Here is a 13,756-nt window from a genome sequence, read left to right as displayed (position 1 = left end):
GAGAGAGTGTGTGAGAGAGAGAGTGTGTGTGAGTGTGTGTGTGTGTGTGTGTGTGTGTTTGTGTGAGTGTGTGTATGAGAGAGTGTTTGAGAGAGCGTGTGTGTGAGAGAGAGTGTGTGAGAGAGAGTGAGTGAGAGAGTGTGTGTGAGAGCGAGTGTGTGAGAGAGGGTGTGTGAGAGAGTGTGTGAGAGAGAGTTTGTGAGAGAGAGAGTGTGTGAGAGCGAGTGTGTGAGAGAGGGTGTGTGAGAGAGAGTGTGTGAGCGAGAGTTTGTGAGAGAGAGAGTGTGTGAGAGCGAATGTGAGAGAGTGCGTGAGAGAGAGTGCGTGTGAGAGAGTGCGTGTGAGAGAGAGTGTGTCAGAGAGAGTGTGTGAGAGAGAGAGTGTGTGAGAGCGAGTGTGTGAGAGCGAGTGCGTGTGAGAGAGTGCGTGTGAGAGATTGCGTGTGAGAGAAAGTGCGTGTGAGAGAGAGTGCGTGTGAGAGAGTGTGTGTGAGAGAGCATGTGTGTGAGAGAGGGCATGTGTGAGAGAGAGCGTGTGTGAGAGAGAGTGTGTGAGAGAGAGTGTGAGAGAGAGTGTGTGTGAGAGAGAGTGTGTGTGAGAGAGCGTCTGAGAGAGAGTGCGTGTGAGAGAGTGTGTGAGAGAAGAGAGTGCGTGTGAGAGAGTGTGAGAGAGAGCGTCTGAGAGAGAGTGTGAGAGAGAGAGTGCATGTGAGAGAGTGTGTGAGAGAGAGTGTGTGTGAGAGTGTGTGTGAGAGAGTGTGAGAGAGAGTGTGCATGTGAGAGAGTGTGTGAGAGAGAGTGTGTGTGAGAGTGTGTGTGAGAGAGTGTGAGAGAGAGCGTCTGAGAGAGAGTGCGTGAGAGAGAGTGTGTGGGAGAGAGCGTGTGAGAGAGAGTGTGTGAGAGAGAGAGTGTGTGTGAGAGAGTGTGAGAGAGAGAGTGCGTGTGAGAGAGAGTGTGAGAGAGAGAGTGTGTGAGAGACAGAGTGCTTGTGTGTGTGTGTGTGTCAGAGACATGGACCATGTACAGCAGACACCTCAAGTCGCTGGAGAAATACCACCAACGATGTCTCCGCAAGATCCTGCAAATCCCCTGGGAGGACAGACGCACCAACGTTAGCGTCCTCGACCAGGCCCAACATCCCCAGCATCGAAGCACTGACCACACTCGACCAGCTCCGCTGGGCAGGACCACATTGTCCGCATGGCCCCCAGACACGAGACTCCCCAAAGCAAGCGCTCGACTCGGAACTCCTTCACGGCAAGCGAGCCAAAGGTGGGCAGAGGAAACGTTACAAGGGACACCCCTCAAAGCCTCCCTGATAAAGTGCAACATCCCCACCGACACCTGGGAGTCCCTGGGCCCAAAGACCAGTCCGCCCGGAGTGGAGGAAGTGCATCCGGGAGGGCGCTGAGCACCTCGAGTCTCATCGCCGAGAGCATGCAGAAACCAAGCGCAGGCAGCGGAAGGAGCGTGCGGCAAACCAGTCCCACCCTCCCCTTCCCTCAACGTCTGTCTGTCCCACCCTCCCCTTCCCTCAACGTCTATCTGTCCCACCCTCCCCTTCCCTCAACGTCTATCTGTCCCACCCTCCCCTTCCCTCAACGTCTGTCTGTCCCACCCTCCCCTTCCCTCAACGTCTATCTGTCCCACCCTCCCCTTCCCTCAACGTCTGTCTGTCCCATCCTCCCCTTCCCTCAACGTCTATCTGTCCCACCCTCCCCTTCCCTCAACGTCTGTCTGTCCCACCCTCCCCTTCCCTCAACGTCTATCTGTCCCACCCTCCCCTTCCCTCAACGTCTGTCTGTCCCACCCTCCCCTTCCCTCAACGTCTGTCTGTCCCACCCTCCCCTTCCCTCAACGTCTATCTGTCCCACCCTCCCCTTCCCTCAACGTCTGTCTGTCCCACCCTCCCCTTCCCTCAACGTCTGTCTGTCCCACCTGTGACAGGGACTGTGGTTCCTGTATTGGACTGTTCAGTCACCTCAGGACTCATGTTAAGAGTGGAAGCAAGTCTTCCTCGATTCCGAGGGGCTGCCTACGATGATGATGATGTCTGTGTAGAGGGGTGGGGGGAGGGAGTTTAGACCCTCACACTGGGTGTGAGATCTGACTAACTCAGCACAGGCCGGCCATGGAGTTTGGGCCTTTCATAGAATCATAGAAAGATTGAAGAAGACCATTCGGCCCATTGTGTCCGTGCCGGCCGACCAAGAGCTACCCAGCCTGATCCCACTTTCCAGCTCTGGGTCCGTAGCCCTGTAGGTTACGGCACTTCAAGTGTACACCCAAGTACTTGTTAAATGTGGTGAGGGTTTCTGCCTCGGAGTCAGAAGGTTGTGGGTTCAAGTCCCACTCCAGGGACTTGAGCACATACATCTCGGCTGACACTCCTAGTGCAGTACTGAGGGAGCGCCGCACTGTCGGAGGTGCAGTACTGAGGGAGTGCCACACTGTGGGAGGGGCAGTACTGAGGGAGCCCCGCACTGTGGGAGGGGCAGTACTGAGGGAGCGCCGCACTGTGGGAGGGGCAGTACTGAGGGAGTGCCGCACTGTGGGAGGGGCAGTACTGAGGGAGTGCCGCACTGTGGGAGGGGCAGTACTGAGGGAGCGCCGCACTGTGGGAGGGGCAGTACTGAGGGAGTGCCGCACTGTGGGAGGGGCAGTACTGAGGGAGTGCCGCACTGTGGAAGGGGCAGTACTGAGGGAGCGCCGCACTGTGGGAGGGGCAGTACTGAGGGAGTGCCTCACTGTCGGAGGGGCAGTACTGAGGGAGTGCCGCACTGTCGGAGGGGCAGTACTGAGGGAGCGCCGCACTGTGGGAGGGGCAGTACTGAGGGAGTGCCTCACTGTCGGAGGGGCAGTACTGAGGGAGTGCCGCACTGTCGGAGGGGCAGTACTGAGGGAGTGCCACACTGTCGGAGGGGCAGTACTGAGGGAGCGCCGCACTGTCGGAGGGGCAGTACTGAGGGAGTGCCACACTGTCGGAGGGGCAGTACTGAGGGAGCGGCGCACTGTCGGAGAGGCAGTACTGAGGGAGTGCCGCACTGTCGGAGGGGCAGTATTGAGGGAGCGCCGCACTGTGGGAGGGGCAGTACTGAGGGAGTGCAGCACTATCGGAGGGGCAGTACTGAGGGAGTGCCGCACTGTCGGAGGGGCAGTACTGAGGGAGCGCCGCACTGTCAGAGGGGCAGTACTGAGGGAGTGCCGCACTGTCGGAGGGGCAGTACTGAGGGAGTGCCGCACTGTCGGAGGGGCAGTACTGAGGGAGTGCCGCACGGTCGAAGGGGCAGTACTGAGGGAGTGCCACACTGTCGGAGGGGCAGTACTGAGGGAGTGCCACACTGTCTCCGGACTTTGAGGCATCTGGTGGTCATAAATCCAAGTCTTTCTTTTTATCTCTCTCTAACTCGGCCCCTCATCATTTTATATACCTCAATCAGGTCTCCCCTCAGCCTCCTCTGTTCCAAGGAAAACAACCCCAGCCTATCCAATCTTACCTCGTCGCTAAAATTCTCCAGTCCCGGCAACATCCTGGTAAATCTCCTCTGCACCCTCTCCAGTGCAATCACATCCTTCCTGTAATGTGGTGACCAGAACTGCACGCAGTACTCCAGCTGTGGTCTAACCAGTGTTGTATACAGTTCAAGCATAACCTCCCCGCTCTTGTATTCTATGCCTCGGCTAATAAAGGCAAGCATTCCGTTTGCCTTCTTAACCACCTTATCCCCCTGGCCTGCTACCTTCAGGGATCTGTGGACCTGCACTCCAAGGTCCCTCTGTTCCTCTACACTTCTCAGTGTACGACCCTTTCCTTGTTAGACCTCCCCAAATGCATGACCTCACACCTCTCTGGATTAAACTCCATTTGCCACTGCTTTGCCCACCTGACCAGGTCATCGATATCTTCCTGTAGTCCGTAGCTTTCTTCATCATTATCAACCACACGGCCGATCATTGTATCATCTGTAAACTTCTTAATCATACCCCCTACATTCCAGTCTAGATCATTGATGTATACCACAAAAAGCCAGGGACCCAGCACTGAGCCCTGCGGAACCCCACTGGAAACATCCTTCCAGTCACACAAACACCCATCGACCATTACCCTTTGCTTCCCGCCTCCGAGCCCATTTTGGATCCAACTTGCCACTTTGCCCTGGATCCCATGGGATTTAACCTTCGTGTCCAGTCTGCCATGTGGGACCTTATCGAAAGCTTTGCTAAAATCCATATACACTGCATCGTACGCACTGCCCTCATCGACTCATTGGAGTTCAGAAGAATGAGCGGTGATCTTATCGAAACGGATAAGATTATGAGGGGGCTTGACAAGGTGGATGCAGAGAGGATGTTCCCACTGATGGGGGAGACTAGAACTAGGGGGCATGGTCTTAGAATAAGGGGCCGCCCATTTAAAACTGAGATGAGGACGAATTTCTTCTCTCAGAGGGTTGTAAATCTGTGGAATTCGCTGCCTCAGAGAGCTGTGGAAGCCGGGACATTGAATATATTTAAGGCGGAGGTGGACAGTTTCTTAACCGATAAGGGGATAAGGGGGCGGGCAGGGAAGTGGAGCTGAGTCCATGATCGGATCAGCCATGATGGTATTAAATGGTGGAGCAGACTCGAGGGGCTGTATGGCCTACTCCTGCTCCTATTTCTTATGTTCTTATCAAAAGCTTGCCTAAATTCATATCCAAATCCTGCTCTGTGCGAATGTGTGTGGGAGAGGGGAGGGAGGGGTAGTATCTCACTAGGCCGAGAATCGAGCCTGGGTCTTTCCTGCTCTGTGTGTGTGTGTGTGTGTGGGAGAGGGGAGGGAGGGGTAGTACCTCACTAGGCCGAGAATCGAGCCTGGGTCTTTCCTGCTCTGTGTGTGTGCGTGTGTGTGGGAGAGGGGAGGGAGGGGTAGTACCTCACTAGGCCGAGAATCGAGCCTGGGTCTTTCCTGCTCTGTGTGTGTGTGTGTGTGTTTTGAGGCGGTCCCCAGTACCTCACTAGGCCGAGAATCGAGCTTGGGTCTTTCCTGCTGTGTGTGTGTGCGTGTGTGTGGGAGAGGGGAGGGAGGGGTAGTACCTCACTAGGCCGAGAATCGAGCTTGGGTCTTTCCTGCTGTGTGTGTGTGTGTGTTGAGCGGGGCCCAGTACCACACTAGGCCAGGAATCGAGCCTGGGTCTTTCCTTCTCTGTGTGTGTGTGTGTGTGTGAGTGTTGAGGCGGGGCCCAGTACCACACTAGGCCAGGAAACGAGCCTGGGTCTTTCCTGCTCTGTGTGTGTGTGTGTGTATGTGTGTGTGTGTGTGTTGAGGTGGGGCCCAGTACCACACTAGGCCGGGAATCGAGCCTGGGTCTTTCCTGCTCTGTGTGTGTGTGTGTGTGTGTGTGTGTTGAGGTGGGGCCCAGTACCACACTAGGCCGGGAATCGAGCCTGGGTCTTTCCTGCTCTGTGTGTGTGTGTGTGTGAGTGTTGAGGCGAGGCCCAGTACCACACTAGGCCGGGAATCGAGCCTGGGTCTTTCCTGCTCTGTGTGTGTGTGTGTGTGAGTGTTGAGGCGGGGCCCAGTACCACACTAAGCCGGGAATCGAGCCTGGGTCTTTCCTGCTCTGTGTGTGTGTGTGTGTGTGTGTGTTGAGGTGGGTCCCAGTACCACACTAGGCCGGGAATCGAGCCTGGGTCTTTCCTGCTCTGTGTGTGTGTGTGTGTGTGAGTGTTGAGGCGGGGCCCAGTACCACACTAGGCCGGGAATCGAGCCTGGGTCTTTCCTGCTCTGTGTGTGTGTGTGTGTGTGTGTGTTGAGGCGGGGCCCAGTACCACACTAGGCCGGGAATCGAGCCTGGGTCTTTCCTGCTCTGTGTGTGTGTGTGTGTGTGTGTGTTGAGCGGGGCCCAGTACCACACTAGGCCGGGAATCGAGCCTGGGTCTTTCCTGCTCTGTATGTGTGTGTGTGTGTGTGTTGAGGCGGGGCCCAGTACCTCACTAGGCCGAGAATCGAGCCTGGGTCTTTCCTGCTCTGTGTGTATGTGTGTGTTGTGTGTGTGTTGAGGCGTGGCCCAGTACCACACTAGGCCGGGAATCGAGCCTGGGTCTTTCCTGCTCTGTGTGCATGTGTGTGTGTGTGTGTGTTGAGGCGGGGCCCAGTACCACACTAGGCCGGGAATCGAGCCTGGGTCTTTCCTGCTCTGTGTGTGTGTGTGTTGAGGCGGGGCCCAGTACCACACTAGGCCGGGAATCGAGCCTGGGTCTTTCCTGCTCTGTGTGTATGTGTGTGTTGTGTGTGTGTTGAGGCGGGGCCCAGTACCACACTAGGCCGGGAATCGAGCCTGGGTCTTTCCTGCTCTGTGTGTGTGTGTGTGTGTGTGTTGAGGCGGGGCCCAGTACCACACTAGGCCGGGAATCGAGCCTGGGTCTTTCCTGCTCTGTGTGTGTGTCTGAGTGTTGAGGCGAGGCCCAGTACCACACTAGGCCGGGAATCGAGCCTGGGTCTTTCCTGCTCTGTGTGTATGTGTGTGTGTGTGTGTATTGAGGCGGGGCCCAGTACCACACTAGGCCGGGAATCGAGCCTGGGTCTTTCCTGCTCTGTATGTGTGTGTGTGTGTGTGTTGAGGCGGGGCCCAGTACCTCACTAGGCCGGGAATCGAGCCTGGGTCTTTCCTGCTCTGTGTGTATGTGTGTGTGTGTGTGTGTTGAGGCGGGGCCCAGTACCTCACTAGGCCGGGAATCGAGCCTGGGTCTTTCCTGCTCTGTGTGTATGTGTGTGTGTGTGTGTGTGTTGAGGCGGGGCCCAGTACCACACTAGGCCGGGAATCGAGCCTGGGACTTTCCTGCTCTGTGTGTGTGTGTGTGTGTGTGTGTTGAGGTGGGGCCCAGTACCACACTAGGCCGGGAATCGAGCCTGGAGCCCCGGACGCCTGGTCTGTCGGGTGAAGGTGCGTGTTCCCGCTCTGTCCCACTCACCTCTCTGCTCAGCAGCACCAGCATCGCTCGCTCGTTCAGGGCCAGGTTCTCGGCCTGCTTCAACCTCAGACGCTTCTTGTCCAAGCACTTCATGGTGTAACTGTGGGGGAGGGGGGCGGCAGGTAGACGGGGTTCAGCCGCCGGTCGTTTACACACCCGCCCCGACCGATGCAGTCGCGCAGTTCCATCGCTCGCCGCTCACGCAGCCTGCGTCACGTGGCTGGTGTCGCACAACGGGACCGTCACACAGGGAAGGGTCAAGGGTCAGAGGGGGCCAAGGGTCAGGGAGGAGAAAGGTCAGGGGGGGGCGAGGGGCCGGGGGGGCTCAGGGTCAGAGAAGGTGATGGTTTAGCGGGGCCAAGGGTTGAGGGGGGCCAAGGGTCAGAGGAGGTGAAGGTTTAGAGGGGCCAAGGGTCAGGGGGGCCGAAGGGTCGGGGGGGGGCGAAGGGTCAAGGGGGGGGCCAAGGTCAGAGGGGGCGAGGGTGCGAGGGACAGAGAGGGGCAAGGGTCAGAGGGGACGAAGGGTCAGAGGGGGCAAGGGTCAGAGGAGGCAAGGGTCAGAGGAGGCAAGTGTCAGAGGTGGCAAGGGTCAGAGGGGGCAAGGGTCAGAGGGGGCAAGGGTCAGAGGGTGCGAAAGGACAGAGGGGGCGAGTGTCAGACTGGGGGTCATAAATGCAACACGACCCTGCTCCCTGAGCTGATACGTTACATTTTTCCTGTGTCCACTTTCTCACACTTGTACGTCTCGCCGAAAGGCATTCGTCCATTCAGGGCTTCGATCCTGAAGTTGGCCATCACGGGCTGAAAAGAGAGAGAGAGAGAGAGAGAGTGGGAGACAGAGACACAGAGAGAGTGAGAGTGAGAGAGAGAGCGAGAGAGCGAGAGAGAGAGTGAGAGAAAGAAAGACAGAGAGAGTGAGTGAGAGAGAGAGCGAGAGAGCGAGAGACCGAGAGAGAGAGAGAGAGAGAGAGAGTGGGAGACAGAGACACAGAGAGAGTGAGAGTGAGAGAGAGAGTGAGAGAGCGAGAGAGAGAGTGAGAGAAAGAAAGACAGAGAGAGTGAGTGAGAGAGAGAGCGAGAGAGCGAGAGACCGAGAGAGAGAGAGAGAGAGAGAGAGTGAGAGACAAAGACACAGAGCGAGAGACAGTGAGAAACAGTGAGCGAGTGAGAGAGAGTAAGAGAGAGAGAGAAAGAGAGTGAGAGAGGGAGAGAGAGGGAGCGAGAGAGAGAAATGGAGGGAGAGAGAGAGAGAGAGAGGGAGGGAGGGAGGGAGAGAGAGAGAGAGGGGGAGGGAGAGGGAGAGACAGAGAGAGAGACAGAGAAAGGGAGGGAGGGAGAGAGAGAGAGAGAGAGAACATTCACGATAAAAGGGGTGTTTCTTCAGACCTGGGCTCACAAACGGAAATCACGATTAAAGGGACATTTACTGGGTTTGGTAACTTACGTGAATGTTAAGCTGCAGATTTTTCCACTGACAGAATCTGGTGAACATCTTACTGCATGAGACAGCAGAGTTAAACAAAGTTCACTAAACAGACTGACCCTCACCCACAGGGACCGAGAGGCTCCCGTCTCCCTCAGTAACCCACTGATCCTCACCCACAGGGACCGAGAGGCTCCCGTCTCCCTCAGTAACCCACTGACCCTCACCCACAGGGACCGAGAGGCTCCCGTCTCCCTCAGTAACCCACTGACCCTCACCCACAGGGACCGAGAGACTCCCGTCTCCCTCAGTAACCCACTGACCCTCACCCACAGGGACCGAGAGGCTCCCGTCTCCCTCAGTAACCCACTGACCCTCACCCACAGGGCCAGGGAGGCTCCCGTCTCCCTCAGTAACCCACTGACCCTCACCCACAGGGACCGAGGGGCTGCCGTCTCCCTCAGTAACCCACTGACCCTCACCCACAGGGACCGAGAGGCTCCCGTCTCCCTCAGTAACCCACTGACCCTCACCCACAGGGACCGAGAGGCTCCCGTCTCCCTCAGTAACCCACTGACCCTCACCCACAGGGACCGAGAGGCTCCCGTCTCCCTCAGTAACCCACTGACCCTCACCCACAGGGACCGAGAGGCTCCCGTCTCCCTCAGTAACCCACTGACCCTCACCCACAGGGACCGAGGGGGTCCCGTCTCCCTCAGTAACGCACTGACCCTCACCCACAGGGACCGAGAGGCTCCCGTCTCCCTCAGTAACCCACTGACCCTCACCCACAGGGACCGAGAGGCTCCCGTCTCCCTCAGTAACCCACTGACCCTCACCCACAGGGACCGAGAGGCTTCCGTCTCACTCAGTAACCCACTGACCGTCACCCACAAGGACCGAGGGGCTCCCGTCTCCCTCAGTAACCCACTGACCCTCACCCACAGGGACCGAGAGGCTCCCGTCTCCCTCAGTAACCCACTGAACCTCACCCACAGGGACCGAGAGGCTCCCGTCTCCCTCAGTAACCCACTGACCCTCACCCACAGGGACCGAGAGGCTCCCGTCTCCCTCAGTAACCCACTGAACCTCACCCACAGGGACCGAGAGGCTCCCGTCTCCCTCAGTAACTCACTGATCATCACCCACAGGAACAGAGAAGCTCCCGTCTCCCTCAATAACCCACTGACCCTCACCCACAGGGACCGAGGGGCTGCCGTCTCCCTCAGTAACTCACTGACCCTCACCCACAGGGACCGAGAGGCTCCCGTCTCCCTCAGTAACCCACTGACCCTCACCCACAGGGACCGTGGGGCTGCCGTCTCCCTCAGTAACCCACTGACCCTCACCCACAGGGACCGAGGGGCTCCCGTCTCCCTCAGTAACCCACTGACCCTCACCCACAGGGACCGAGAGGCTCCCGTCTCCCTCAGTAACTCACTGATCCTCACCCACAGGGACCGAGAGGCTCCCGTCTCCCTCAGTAACTCACTGACGCTCACCCACAGGGACCGAGGGGCTCCCGTCTCCCTCAGTAACCCACTGAACCTCACCCACAGGGACCGAGAGGCTCCCGTCTCCCTCAGTAACTCACTGACCCTCACCCACAGGGACCGAGAGGCTCCCGTCTCCCTCAGTAACCCACTGACCCTCACCCACAGGGACCGAGAGGCTCCCGTCTCCCTCAGTAACGCACTGACCCTCACCCACAGGGACCGAGAGGCTCCCGTCTCCCTCAGTAACCCACTGACCCTCACCCACAGGGACCGAGAGGCTCCCGTCTCCCTCAGTAACCCATTAACCCTCACCCACAGGGACCGAGAGGCTCCCGTCTCCCTCAGTAACCCACTGACCCTCACCCACAGGGACTGAGAGACTCCCGTCTCCCTCAGTAACCCACTGACCCTCATCCACAGGGACCGAGGGGCTCCCGTCTCCCTCAGTAACCCACTGACCCTCACCCACAGGGACCGAGTGTCTCCCGTCTCCCTCAGTAACCCACTGACCCTCACCCACAGGGACCGAGGGGCTCCCGTCTCCCTCAGTAACTCACTAACCCTCACCCACAGGGACCGAGAGTGTCCCGTCTCCCTCAGTAACCCACTGACCCTCACCCACAGGGACCGAGAGGCTCCCGTCTCCCTCAGTAACCCACTGACCCTCACCCACAGGGACCGAGAGGCTCCTGTCTCCCTCAGTAACCCACTGACTCTCACCCACAGGGACCGAGAGGCTCCCGTCTCCCTCAGTAACCCACTGACCCTCACCCACAGGGACCGAGAGGCTCCCGTCTCCCTCAGTAACTCACTGACCCTCACCCACAGGGACCGAGAGGCTCCCGTCTCCCTCAGTAACCCATTAACCCTCACCCACAGGGACCGAGAGTCTCCCGTCTCCCTCAGTAACCCACTGACCCTCACCCACAGGGACCGAGAGGCTCCCGTCTCCCTCAGTAACACACTGACCCTCACCCACAGGGACCGAGAGGCTCCCGTCTCCCTCAGTAACCCACTGACCCTCACCCACAGGGACCGAGAGGCTCCCGTCTCCCTCAGTAACCCACTGACCCTCACCCACAGGGACCGAGGGGCTCCCGTCTCCCTAAGTAACCCACTGACCCTCACCCACAGGGACCGAGAGGCTCCCATCTCCCTCAGTAACCCACTAACCCTCACCCACAGGGACCGAGAGGCTCCCGTCTCCCTCAGTAACTCACTGACTCTCACCCACAGGGACCGAGAGGCTCCCGTCTCCCTCAGTAACCCACTGACCATCACCCACAGGGACCGAGAGGCTCCCGTCTCCCTCAGTAAGCCACTGACCCTCACCCACAGGGACCGAGAGGCTCCCGTCTCCCTCAGTAACCCACTGACCCTCACCCACAGGGACCGAGAGGCTCCCGTCTCCCTCAGTAACTCACTGACCCTCACCCACAGGGACAGAGGAGCTCACCTGTTGAGGAACTGGGAGAGGATCGTGTCCGACAGACTGCTCAGGATGAGCTCGACCATGGCCTGAGGGTGAGGATCGGGAGAGAGACAAATCAGTCCGACTTACCGGAGCGGGGGGGAGGCATTATTGGTTGGGCCACGTTGCCCCGGTGATTGAGCGAGTCGGAGCAGGGGGATGGAATCTGTGAGGGGGAGATGAGGGAGTGGCGGAGGAGACAGTGGGAGGGGTGGGGATTGAGGGGTGAGACAGGGGCAGGGGCGAGGAGACAGGGGAGAGGCGGGGAGACAGGGGGAGACGGGGGAGGGGGAGGGAGACGGGGGGAGGGGCGGGAAGACTGGGGGAGACAGAGGGAGGGGCAGGGAGACAGGGGGAGGGAGTGCACACAGACCTGGAAAAGATCGGGTGGATACTGATTCCGGTTGAAGAAAGACTGGATGGCGACGATCGAACTTTGAGCAAAGGCCTGCAAAATGAAACAGAAATATAGTCAGTGACACGGGGAGAGAGAGACGGGGAGAGAGGCACGGGGAGAGACACGGGGAGAGACACGGGGGGAGTGACATGGGGGGAGAGACACGGGGGGGGTGACATGGGGAGAGAGACACGGGGGGAGAGACACGGGGAGAGAGACACGGGGAGAGAGAGACGGGGAGAGAGAGACGGGGAGAGAGAGAGACGGGAGAGAGACACGGGGGGAGAGACATGGGGGGAGTGACATGGGGGAGAGAGACACGGGGGGAGAGACATGGGGAGAGAGACACGGGGAGAGAGAGACGGAGAGAGAGAGACGGGGAGAGAGAGACGGGGAGAGAGACATGGGGGGAGAGACACGGGGGGAGTGACATGGGGAGGGAGACACGGGGGGAGAGACATGGCGGAGAGTGACACGGGGAGAGAGACACGGGGAGAAGAGGCATGGGGAGAGACACGGGGGGAAAAACACGGGGAGAGAGACACGGGGGAGAGAGACACGGGTAGAGAGACACGGGGAGAGAGAGACGGGGAGAGAGACACGGAGTGAGAGACATGGAGAGAGAGACACGGGGAGAGAGACACGGGGAGGGAGACACGGGGAGAGAGACACAGGGAGAGAGACACGGGGAGAGAGACACAGGGAGAGAGACACGGGGAGAGAGAGACGGGGAGAGAGACACGGGGAGAGAGACACGGGGAGAGAGACACGGGGAGAGAGAGACGGGGAGAGAGACACGGGGGAGAGAGACACGGGGAGAAAGAGACGGGGAGAGAGACACAGGGAGAGAGACACGGGGAGAGAGACACGGAGGGAGAGACATGGGGAGAGAGACACGGGGAGAGAGACACGGGGAGAGAGACACGGGGAGAAAGAGACGGGGAGAGAGACACGGGGAGCGAGACACGGGGAGAGAGACACGGAGGGAGAGACACGGGGAGAGAGACAACGGGAGAGAGAGAGGTAGCGATGAAGACCTTTACCTGTGAGCACCTGACCAATCTCCGCAGGATAAACTCCCGGTAGATTTCCAGAGCTCGAGTCGCCCGCATCTCCTCACAGCCCAAATCCTGATAGGCTCGGATCTGTAACCACAAACACCAGGCAGCCAATCACGTAGCGTGCGGGGGTGGCGGAGGGCACAGGGCAAGACGCTCACCTTTCACCCTCACAATCACAGGGTCATGGGTCGGTGACCCCAGTCCAGAACCTCGATCGGCACAATTCCAGGCCGGCATTCCAAGCTCGGCCAGTACTGAGGGAGCCCCGCACTGTCGGAGGGGCAGTACTGAGGGAGCGCCGCACTGTCGGAGGGGCAGAACTGAGGGAGCCCCGCTCTGTCGGAGGGGCAGTACTGAGGGAGCCCCGCACTGTCGGAGGGGCAGTGCTGAGGGAGCCCCACACTGTTGGAGGGGCAGAACTGAGGGAGCCCCGCACTGTCGGAGGGGCAGTACTGAGGGAGCCCCGCAGTGTCGGAGGGGCAGTACTGAGGGAGCACCGCACCTGTCGGAGGGGCAGAACTGAGGAGCCCCGGAATGTCGGAGGAACAGTACTGAGGGAGCGCCGCACTGTCGGAGGGGCAGCACTGAGGGAGCGCCGCACTGTCGGAGGGGCACTACTGAGGGAGTGCCGCACTGTCGGAGGGGCAGTACTGAGGGAGTGCCGCACTGTCAGAGGGGCAGTACTGAGGGAGTGCCGCACTGTCGGAGGGGCAGTACTGAGTGAGCGCCGCACTGTCGGAGGGCAGTACTCTGGGAGTGCCGCACTGTCGGAGGGGCAGTACTGAGGGAGTGCCGCACTGTCGGAGGGGGCAGTACTGAGGGAGTGCCGCACTGTCGGAGGGGCAGTACTGAGGGAGTGCCGCACTGTCGGAGGGCAGTACTGAGGGAGCCCCGCACTGTCGGAGGGGCAGTACTGAGGGAGTGCCGCACTGTCGGAGGGGGCCGTCTTTTGGAT

The 13,756-nt window shown here is 59.3% G+C and overlaps 1 protein-coding gene across 1 annotated transcript in view; it reads right to left on the bottom strand.

The window, feature by feature from the left end:
* LOC139241316 (beta-adrenergic receptor kinase 1-like) overlaps positions 1-12,885 on the bottom strand; it is a gene marked incomplete at its 5' end in the record, with an annotated part of 114,114 nt that extends 101,229 nt beyond the window's left edge. The window contains 6 exons of the mRNA XM_070869945.1: positions 6,954-7,053; positions 7,663-7,754; positions 8,398-8,449; positions 11,329-11,390; positions 11,717-11,791; positions 12,784-12,885. Of these exons, the coding sequence (XP_070726046.1) occupies positions 6,954-7,053; positions 7,663-7,754; positions 8,398-8,449; positions 11,329-11,390; positions 11,717-11,791; positions 12,784-12,885 (483 nt within the window). The remainder of the gene's footprint in view (positions 1-6,953; positions 7,054-7,662; positions 7,755-8,397; positions 8,450-11,328; positions 11,391-11,716; positions 11,792-12,783) is intronic.
* Positions 12,886-13,756: the final 871 nt, after the last annotated feature.

The sequence above is a fragment of the Pristiophorus japonicus genome, unplaced genomic scaffold, assembly GCF_044704955.1.
Source record: "Pristiophorus japonicus isolate sPriJap1 unplaced genomic scaffold, sPriJap1.hap1 HAP1_SCAFFOLD_1036, whole genome shotgun sequence".
In the NCBI taxonomy this organism is placed as follows: Eukaryota; Metazoa; Chordata; class Chondrichthyes; family Pristiophoridae; genus Pristiophorus; species Pristiophorus japonicus.
The sequence above is the reverse complement of the archived record's forward strand: the minus strand, read 5'-3'. Positions and strand labels throughout refer to the sequence as shown.